Here is an 11,047-nt window from a genome sequence, read left to right on the forward strand (position 1 = left end):
GCCCATAGAAATCACAGACTGACTTCGTGACTTAACGGACAAATCATCAGTGCGCTTAGTGCGAGTTTTTTAACGTTCTCGATAGAGTTAAAGTTAACTCAAATTTGTATGCAGTTGGAACAGCGCTCCTAGCGGCAAACGTAGGCAAACGTTACAACTCCATACTAATTTAAGTTAACTTTTACGCTATCGAGAACGTTAAAAAAATCGCTCTGAGCACACTGGTTTCCTCATATCCAACGATGCGAGATTACCGGTATTCAAATTCCGCAAACAATCACTAATTTTTCTATGAAAAAACGTGTTTACGAATGAATTTCACGATACAGGAATAACATCATGTGATATTTATTATATGCGTTGCCTAGTAGGCCTAATAAATAAATAAATAAATAATTATATAATAAAAATAATAATAAAGGAATACGCGTGTCATACGCGCATACTTTATACATCCACTTTTAACAGGAAAAGCGTTTGTATGTACCCATGCTGATCAGTTAAAATAAAGGTAACGCTGGACGGAATAGAAACACCGTTAAAGTATATAATTATTTAATTTGTAAACACATTATTATTACTTGTTCGGTGTGCGTAACAATAAGTACAATAGTTCCACTACGCTTAGGATCGATGCGCTGAAGAAGAGTCCGACGATCCCACCAATAGATACTGGAATTATTTAAAATAATTTCAAAACTATAATTTTAAAAAATCTAACCAAAACAAATTATATGAACCATTTTTGTTATAGATCGAAATAATTGTCTTACGTATATAGCTATCATAGTCAATCGATATTATAAATTAAACATGAACCACTAAGAAGGCTACATAAATAAAAAATTCCCCATTTTTTTTTGTTATTGCCGTAGCAGGCAGACGAGCACACGGCCCACCTGATGGTGAGTGGTTACCGTCGCCTATGGACTTCAGCAATGCCAGGGGCAGAGCCAAGCCGCTGCCTACCGATGCCTAATTTAATGTTATTTATAGAATATGACTAAGGAATAAATAGAGGAAGAGGTAGACCTAAAAAGAAATGGATGGATTGTGTGAAAGACGATATGGGTAGGAGGGGAGTGAGCGAAGAAATTGTATATGATAGAAGAGTATGGAAAGAGAAAACATGTTGCGCCGACCCCAGGTGACTCGGAGAAGGGCAGGATAATGATGATGATATAGAATATGACTAAGGGCAAACGGTGGACCAAGAAATGGTGGTGTAAATTGGGGTGAGGCTCATAAATAACTGTCGATTGATAATGGTATAACTAGTAGACTGACAACAGTATCATAACCATGAAGTATATATAGTCTTCGATCAACAATAGTAACATTGTTGATTGATGATCGAAGGGTATAGTGTAAGCTAAAATAAATAAAAAAAAACAAGGAAAACCATCAAATCAAGGTGTTTTGATTCAAGTAGGTCTTTACAGATACTTTCAAATACCGTAACCACCAATTGCGGAATGTAGTTTCCCCACAAATAATCGCTAAGACAAGCATCGCTACACGTGCATTTATAACATTTATCAACTTGTATAGAGTAAGCATGACTTCGAATTAGACCGGGTCTACATCAGTAAAGACAAACCACAGGTATATTCGGTACTGTTCTATATGGAGCCTATTTCAAAATACAAAATGTCAATACGTACCTACTATTTCTAGTCGACTCCTCGTTAAGCTTCTATGGTACCTAAGTGCGCGTAACGACGACATTTTAACTACAACGGAAACACCTTTTCCCTCGTCTTCGGCAACCCACCGTCTATTCAAAATTAAATCTTATGGAACTTATGAACACAGTCATTTTTATATTTCTATGAATTAAAATTAAAACGTTTCATTAACGTTTTTTTTTTTTTTTTTCGGGTAGAGGGCCGAACCTCCTATGAGGTCCCCGCGCAAAAGGGGCCCGCGGGGTATGTGAGACTCAACGATCTGCATGGTGTTGTGAGCAGACCGCGGGCCCAAAGATTTTAGGACCCACCCACTAAACGACTCCCTTGCACTCTTACACCCGACGTCCGATCCCCTCCGAGGTCAGAACCCGGATGAGGTAGGGGGGCTACCGCGGTCAACACTACAACCAGACGGCGCGGCTCACCCCAAGGACGCCCAGCCGACGGAGCCTTCGAGGCGAATCGAAGGCTCTGAATTCATTAATACGTATTGCAACCTTTTTTTTCCTACTAAGCTAATAGTCTAGAGAGACCATATCAGCGTCACCGGGCTAGTAGGTGACGGCTCAAGGTGGGGCTCAAACCTAATGACATTGCTAACACGAGCCCTAGCAAGAGCCGTGCTTAGCAGAAACTACCACCGGATCGGAAACGCCACCCACTGAGAGGATCCGGCGAGAAACTCAGTGGGCTGTGTCTGTGCGTTAACTCTTCGAGCCTTTAGTCGCAAGCGACGGGTTCGACGAGAACGATGACCGGTGCTTGAGATACCTAAAAGAACCGTTAGTGGATCGGGAGAATCCGAAGTGACGTGTTTTGGGCGACGTCGACTGTTTACCATTTGGTCCGTAGGATCCGCTATGTAGTTTATTGCAACTGAGAACGTTTCACCACTTGGACCGTCATCGCTTGACCAGATCGGAGAAAGTGAATAACACAATGCTGAGACCACCAAACAATTACCATTACCTTTTATTGGTAAGGTTTGCTTTAGGACACTGTTGCGGCGTTTGACCTGGAGTCAGACATTGCATTTTTCGCTTACGGTTATCGTAAAAAATTAACTTTTCATCCCATGTCACAAGTCGATTCAATATTCCTTCATTTCTATATCGATTCAACAAGGCAACACAAGTTTCAACATGCGTTTCTTTCTGCAGATCAGTCAAATCACGAGGCACCCATTTTTCATATTTTTTTATTTTATTGATTTAACGCAAATGAGTCAATATTGTCGGTAAGGTAAGGTTAAACCATGCCGCTAATTCCTGAATAGTTTGGTTCGGATCGGCTTCCACCATCTCTTTCAATTCATTGCTATTCATATGTGGGGGCGGTCTTCCACACGGTTTGTTCTTCAAATCAAAATTTCCATCCCAAAAGCGTTTAAACCAAAATCGCACGGTGCGTTTAGTAGCAGTCCCCTCTCCAAACGCAAAATTCATATTGCATTTCTGCAGCGTTAATTCCGCGTCGGAACTCGTATTCAAAAATCACTCGAATTTTCGAAGTATCCATATTTCTTGTCTAAGCTGAATAAAAAAAACAACTGAAAGTCGATAATCGAATGTTGCACATTTTTTAAAACAAGAACCTCATATAGGTAAGTACCTACCATTTGAAAAAAGTTTCACTCAATAATCTCAAACCATGAAGGCTCTATGTCAATTCGAATTATCTATTACAATAAAACGTCAATTTCATACTTTAACCCCTATTAAATGTATTTTAATCCCGCTTTCTCATTATTCGTAGACGCTTAATAACATTACAATCTTTCGAAATGAAAACAAAACACGCTCACATGCTTTATCTCTCACTGGATGCACACATCCGCAGCGTTCAAATAATTCCTCAGTATAGTACGCCAACTGACAAGCTCCATAAGAATAAACCTGCAATATTATTTAGTAATGTTTTCTTTCACAAACATAATCGAAGACATGCTCAAATCTCGAGGACAGTGACCAAATTGGAACGAAAATAGGTTTTCCACTTTAGGCATTATCTGAATTGCGATATTAAATGGATTTTCCGGCCGTTCACAGGCCTTCGTGGTAAAGTTGAAAATCGCATATCGAAAGTATTTGCTTGTGTACCTTAGATAATATTTGAGGATAGAGCAGAGGCAGGTTTTAAGAAATATTTATTGAATTAATAAAAATCAATATTATGGTTTAAATCTGAAATCACTAAGCTTTCGAATGCTTTGACGCCAAAGTTTTTGAGGTTTTTTTTCAAATCCAGAAGTTTTTTTTTTTTAGTGTGCGACCTTTCTTTATTGGTACATATAGGTATTCAGTATAGGTATAGCTATTGCACGTACACATAAATAAGCCTTTATACCTGTTAGAGTTAAACTTATTTAACTAAACATAAAATGATAACAGTAGAGGTAAGAAAACCAAAAAATTCACTTAAACTAAACTAAAACATATCTCGGAATTCGGCTTATCTCTCCTCTTAACAGCTTCAAGTCTTTACGGCTTAAGTACGGCTCCTTAAATACAGATACCTACAGCAAGGCTAGTGCCAACCCTAAAAATCTATTATTAGAAAATCAATGCATCGTTGTCTAGTAACTTGCATAAATATTAGTCAGTTAAATCACCTTTGTTTTATTTACATAGATTTTTATAACTATAATAAAATGAAGTGAAATTAAATCAATAAACTCAGCAAAAATCTAGTCACCGAGTATACGTGAAGTCGTCCATCGGGTATTTCATTCGAATATCTGCATCCTCTCTCTTCAAAATATTCGTATTTTAATAGAGAATCATTTTCTGTTTCCACCATAGAGAATAACAACTCGAAACTGTTTATAGCCACCGTTTTTAGTCCATATTTCAGTTTTGTCTCTAAATAATTCGTCGATAGCTCCTCGGCGCTGTGTATTGAAACCTATCAAAATGAATTCGATAAATTTCCCCCCAGATTAGAGCCCCGTGAACTCACCTGCTCGCTCTGTTACTCTGACATAGCCTTTTCAAGGCTTAGGTAAGTAAAAAAAAAACAGTTTTTTTTTTATTTGCCTTAACGATAGCAACGGATCTGGTTTGTAAAGCCAACCCAATAGCATTACCATCGTTTTACATAGTCTTTCGTCTAATTTTTAAACGTAATTTAGTCGAACACCTATGTTAATTATATAATTATATAATTTAACGGTAGGCAGCGGCTTGGCTCTGCTCCTGGCATTGCTGAAGTCCATGGGCGACGGTAACCACTTACCATCAGGCGGGCCGTATGATCGTCTGCCTACAAGGGCAAATAAAAAACAAATTTAATAATAATATATTAAATATATTCAGTGACCGCGTTCACAAGTATATTCTCAGTGACCTCGAATTGTGCCACCACATCAAAATACCATCTCTTATCTTTTAATTGCATTTGAAGCTAAATCATAACAAAGACATAAAACGTGGTGTTACTATAACCTGGTACACATCACTTCTATTATTATTAATTATGTAATTTAGGATTGAATTACGCTCATTACTTTTTACGTCCGATAACACTTGAAGTTAATTAAAACCTGTATATTTTCTTAAAAGAAACACGATGAGCTGCTTATTTTACAAATACATTTATTACAATATCCTTAATAATATTTAGGCAGCGGCTTGGCTCTGCCCCTGGCATTGCTGACGTCCATGGGCGAAGATAACCACTTACCATCAGGTGGGCCGTATGCTCGTCTGCCTGCTACGGCAATAAAATAATAATAATAAATGTGCAACATTTATATTCATAAAACTTTTTTTTGTTACCCTGTACTTTATCCAGTCATTAGTGTTATCTATTTGTAATTGTGAAAGAGGCTGTGAAAATGTCAAGAAGTGTAAACCCTGTCGCATGCATTTCCTCAATCATCACCTTCGATTCGCAGCGAAACATGAATTAAAAATTGCCATTCCGAGTTTCTCGCCGGATCTTCTCGGTGGGTCGTGATTCTTGATTTTTTTATTATTTTTTTATGATTGAGCGTTTACTGGTCGCTCTGAGGCCTTCCCAGTTTCGCAAGGACAGGTGAGCGAGCAAGGGCTCAGCCAGAAGGGGCGGGATTTGCTAACAGCTACCCGAGCGCCTCCAAGGAAGACCTAACAACGCAAGAGTAGCTGCTTCGCGAATGAATCTACTACCGGATCGGAATCGCGAGCCGCTGAGAAGATGCGGCGAAAAACTCAACGGTCTTCTACATTCTGCGAAGCACTGCCCTTGCTAGAGATATTGTTAGCAAAGTCTCCGAGTCCCGGGAGCTCGCCTATACGTCTGGTGAAACTCAAATAGCCCTTCGAAGCTACTAGCATATATAGACAAAAAACTAATAACAATATTGCGTTAATCTATTAATGATTAAAAATATAATGAATCGTACTTGTCCGTCGGCTAATAGTCGGAAACTCAGTAAACCGGGCCCAGTAGTTTTGTTCACAACAAAAATGTTTCCGGTGGTAAGCATCCTGTAAATAAATATAACAACAGTATAAGCCGTGTAACGATTTATCTCAAATTAGACGCTGTCCGTATCTGAATTTCAGAGGCTTATCTCTTAGGTATCTAGGTGATAACGCTATATTAAATACGTCAGCTTCAGGGTCCGACTCAGTTTTTAATCACAAATGTCTTTTTTCAATCGGAAAACAATATTTTTTTTTTATTTTTTTTTATTGCGTAGATGTTTGGACGAGCTCATATTTATATTATTACTATGTTAATTCATGATTATAAATAAATATTCAAAATATATAAAGCCTTATGTAATTATTATTAAAATTGTTCAAGATGCAAATAGTTTAATATGCTATATAATCTATACTTAAAAAATGTGTAATTGCTTAATATATAGTAATAACAATTTTAACAACAAAATTACAGTATAATATTTATCGACCTTTTAAACCTTCCATGGACTTCCACAAATAATTCAAGACCAAAATTAGCCAAATCAATCCAGCCGTTCTCGAGTTTTAGCGAGACTAACGAACAGCAATTCATTTTTATATATATATGTCGTGGATAACGACTTTTAGTTGTCGTGGATAACGACTTTTAGTAATATTAAGACGGTGGTTTTGATTATTATTTTAAATGATGAAATGTTGTTTTGATAAATATCACAAAATGAAGGGTAGACTCCGTAACGCCACAGTATAAAATGGCGGTACGTGGACAGAGTCGTAGCATTCCGTGTCAGACAGTCATTTAGTCCGTATCAGACGGTCCGTCCGTCTCAGTCAGTCAGTCAGTCAGTCAGTCGGTCTGTCGGTATGTGCAACGAAACTGTCGGTTTATCCTGTCATTGTGAAAGTTGTGTGTGTTGAGTTTCAATAATTATTATTCAGAAGGTTTTATTGACTTTTTATAAACTGAGTTCTTACAATCCTTAAGTATCTTTAGTAACTCGAATTAGCATGTTTATGCCAACGTATCGAAACTTAACATCATTCATCATCATTTTTTATTCGTCGGACCGGCGAACAAGATCACAGCCCACCTAATTTTAAGTGGTCTCTAGAGCCCATAGACATCACAACGTGAAACTCGCTAACTGTCTCGAGTCATGAGTCCTAAGTCTCAATCATATAGCATAACAACTACCTCATCCTTCAAACAAGATACCAATTACTGCTTCGTGATAGAAATAGTCATTTACATGTGGCCTTGTGACAATAAAAAAATCTTTGAAAAATTAATTATTGCTACATTGTGTAGTGCACACCTGTATGTGATTAGTATTTATCACAAAGTTGTATTCTGTGTCATACTCACTCGTGTTGCATAGTGTTGAACGCATAGCACGGACCGCCTTCCGAATCCACTGAACTAAATATCTCGCAACATGGATATCGTATACCATTGTAGTTGCATTCAGAAAGGAGTTCTTCGCAAGGTTTGTGAATCTAGTGTGTAAATACATACATTAATGTGGTTCAGTGAATTTTGAAAAATGTTCTACAATTTGTAAAAGTGTGTGTGTAACTATTTGATTTTTGCAAGACAAATTCGTTGTTTTAAATGAGTTTTTTTATTTTTTTATTTTTATTACTTTATATACTTATACTTTTTATAAGCCGTTCATTGGTAGGCGAGTGACTTTAGAATGACTGTATGTACGGACTTGGAATCGTTAAATTTACATAATAATTCGAAGGAGGTTTTTAGTAAAATAAAATTCGTAAAGGTTACTTGGAAAATTAGTAAATTGGAATTAGTAAAATCGCCAATAGTAGATGACTCAACGAATTTATAGAAGTCGGTTGTGTTAGCTAGTTTTTTGTTGTTTTTTTTATTGCTAAGATGGGTGGACGAGTTCACAGCCCACTTGGTGTTAAGTGGTTACTGGAGCCGATAGACATCCACAACGTAAATGCGCCACCCACTTTGAGATACAAGTTCTAAGGTCTCAAGTATAGTTATCTAGATAAGTAGATAATAATAAAATCTAGATGTACAAGAAATACGTTGATAAACAGGAAAAATAGACATAAATTAAAAGAAAATATTATACTTAAACGAATTCAAATTATATGAAGAGCCATTGCTAACAATCTCAGATAGGTACTTAAGACATTCATTCAAGAGCCTAGTTATTCATAGTCCATTAGTAATTCATAGTCCATTAGTAGTTCATAGACATTAATAGCTCGTTATAGGTAACCGCTAATCAAAGAATTCATTTTCGTAATATTAAACAAATGATTTGACTAACATTTTCAATGATTTCCCTCCACTGAACATCACAAGCGACTGTTTCGCCGCATGGCAAGCATTGTACATTCTTACACGTACCACGAGCATACAGTAAGTCTGATAAATATCTCTTGTGATCGTAGCTAAGATTTTTTAATAAATCCGCTGAAAAGATAATATTAATAATCGAAGCTGTTCGATGTTCGTTGATTTTTTCCGTAGTAATGAAGCAATGAATCGACAAGATTTTTTTGTAACCTTTTTTTGTTTGGGAATGACAAACCTTTTGTAACAAAGTAATAAATACACGGACTATTTTTAAAGTTATATAGTTCTAAAAAATAAAATCACTGACTATTCTGAAAACTATATAGTTCTATGCGAGTAAAACCCCCTAAATAAATTACCTACCTACCCCCTAAATACTATAACGGTATTTTTTTGTTTGTTAATCAATACTAATTTGCATATCACGTCATTTCTACCTGAAACCACTGCGTTCATTCACAAAGGTTTTCGGGAGATCATTTTATCAAAATATCCTCAATGTAATCAAGATTTTCATCACTCAGCTTGAGGTTACCCGAGCGTTACATCATATCCTCATTTTAGCCTATCATAATGAGGCTAAAATACAGCTAATAAATATAGGTGGCTATTTTTTAACCCAAAATATACGTACTTACGATATAAATTAGTAAACTTCCTCTGTACCACTTTGGTATCGGTGTTCTCGCACACCGTGACCGCCGAGATCACGGAGGTCCACTCTAGATACCTCGTGTCTGGAGTAAAACTAACTCCTACGCCAAGACTAGCCACGGGAGCCAACATGATGTATAAACATCCCGTGGATATTAACAAAATCGTCAACCAAAACAATCTAGAAAGAGAACAAGCTAAGTCATTTACCTAATATATTTTTTGTAATTTTAGTTTATTTTATTTCCATTCGTAAAATATACCTAAATAATTAGTAGTTTTACTAGTTATTAGGATATTTTTATATTAAATAATTACTAGTTTTTGGGACTACTTCGTTCGAGTAACGCTTAAGTTGAACTTACATCGTCTAAGTTTATATATTTTTTTATTTACATAATAAGAACCGTTAGGTATGAAATAGTCAAAAAAAATTAAAAATTGTACAATTGTACTGGTTATTTCAAAATGAAACCGCTTCCAGTAAACCCTACTATGCCAAATTTATGCTAATGACGCGAAGAAAAAAAAATTAAAAACAAAGTATCACATTTAACATGACGTTTTAAAATATATATTTGTATAGCTAGCACATACTTGATATCAGATCATATATATATAAAAGGTAAATGATTTTTTAAAAGACCAAGTTTTTTTGTGTCTGTGAACTGAACATGTCTCTCTAACTTACCTCGCAAAAGTATTATTTTGATCATGAAATAACCGATTTAAGCCGTGGATTCCACTATTTTTACCGAAGAACCATAACCGGTCGAACATTGAAACTCTCATTTTTACTTGTTACTTTACATTTACATTGTTACTTTATATAGACACTTTCAACGTATGCTCACTTATTTCACTAAGCACAACAATAATAAACATACCAAATTCGTATATAATTTTGTTATCTTTGTAATAAACAGAATTTTATTCACTTTACTCGAATTTAGACATAATTATATGTACTTACTTTTACGGCTTAATATCGCGTTTCGTATTGTCATTATATTATTTCAAATGTCGACGATTAACACCTTAGTCGTCCGTGACCAAGGAAATTGTATATTCGATACGTTGAAGACAATATAGTGACAATAAAAAAACGTATTTAACCGTAAAAGTATAAAGTAAGTCTTATGGATGGCATTGAAAAAAAATAGGCATTCCTTTTATAAGCAACGTCTTTTTTCTCAGTTCAAGTTTAACATTAGAATCAAAATTAGACTCACGTTTAAAGTATCACCTATTCAAGTCAAAAATAGTGAGTGGGTGTGAAATGTAGAACAGGCCAACAACAATTAAAAAAATTGAAATTACTCGAAAAATTATTTTCAATTAGTTTAAAAGCTGTTTTTTATCTAATATGCAAATCGGTTCACTAATGTTATTACTGGTAATATATGATTTTAAAATCATAACAAACCGAATACATATTATATAAATTAAATATTTTCATTTTCAAAACATGGGTAGGCGAGTTCACAGCACACTTGATGTTAAGTGGTCACCGAAGCCCATAGACATCAACAACGTAAATGCCGCCACTTACCTTGACTTAACACGTAACTAACACTTACGTTGTAGTGTAAAACTGATACTTGAAACTTGCGACGTTCTAAATCTCAGTTTTACAATACAAAGGCTGCCCCACCCTTCAAACCGAAACGTATTACTGCTTCACGGTAGAAATGGTAGGATGGTAGTAGTTGATTTATACGTGCTGTTTGAACCATCAGAAAACTAAGTTAACTTAAAGTAATGACTGTGGCTTGCAAAAGAATTTTTTTCCACAGGAACTAAATGTTTCTAGAACAATAATAGCCTATATTATTCTTGGAAAAAATATTTACCCGCCAAGAAGTATCTTCAGAATTCATTCGGCCAATTCGGAGTTTAACCTGAGTAAACAAACAGACGACCAGAGATTTATCTTTAACAAAAAAAAGAGAATG

The 11,047-nt window shown here is 35.7% G+C and overlaps 1 protein-coding gene across 1 annotated transcript; it reads right to left on the bottom strand.

Annotated features, from left to right (window-relative positions):
* Positions 1-577: 577 nt before the first annotated feature.
* On the bottom strand, positions 578-9,949 carry LOC114250356 (uncharacterized). The gene is made up of 10 exons (XM_089732839.1): positions 9,784-9,949; positions 9,027-9,273; positions 8,410-8,673; positions 7,470-7,600; positions 6,038-6,160; positions 5,135-5,150; positions 4,386-4,595; positions 3,496-3,586; positions 1,665-1,793; positions 578-672 (listed from the first exon to the last, which is right to left on the bottom strand). Exons 1-10 carry the CDS (start codon positions 9,882-9,884, stop codon positions 578-580), a joined length of 1,407 nt encoding a protein of 468 aa, XP_089588965.1. The 5' UTR covers positions 9,885-9,949.
* Between the last annotated feature and the right edge of the window lie 1,098 nt (positions 9,950-11,047).

The sequence above is a fragment of the Bombyx mandarina genome, chromosome 15, assembly GCF_030267445.1.
Source record: "Bombyx mandarina strain Sakado chromosome 15, ASM3026744v2".
Taxonomy (NCBI): Eukaryota; Metazoa; Arthropoda; class Insecta; order Lepidoptera; family Bombycidae; genus Bombyx; species Bombyx mandarina.

Bases quoted from the DNA above. Each gene is read 5' to 3' on its own strand.
- LOC114250356 (XM_089732839.1), bottom strand. From the start codon at position 9,884: ATGAGAGTTTCAATGTTCGACCGGTTATGGTTCTTCGGTAAAAATAGT. The intron at 9,274-9,783 runs GTAAGTTAGAGA...TTCTCTTTCTAG, and splicing joins CAAAATAATACTTTTGCGAG to ATTGTTTTGGTTGACGATTT. The intron at 1,794-3,495 runs GTGAGCGTGTTT...AAGTTCCATAAG, and splicing joins TCCAGTGAGAGATAAAGCAT to ATTTAATTTTGAATAGACGG.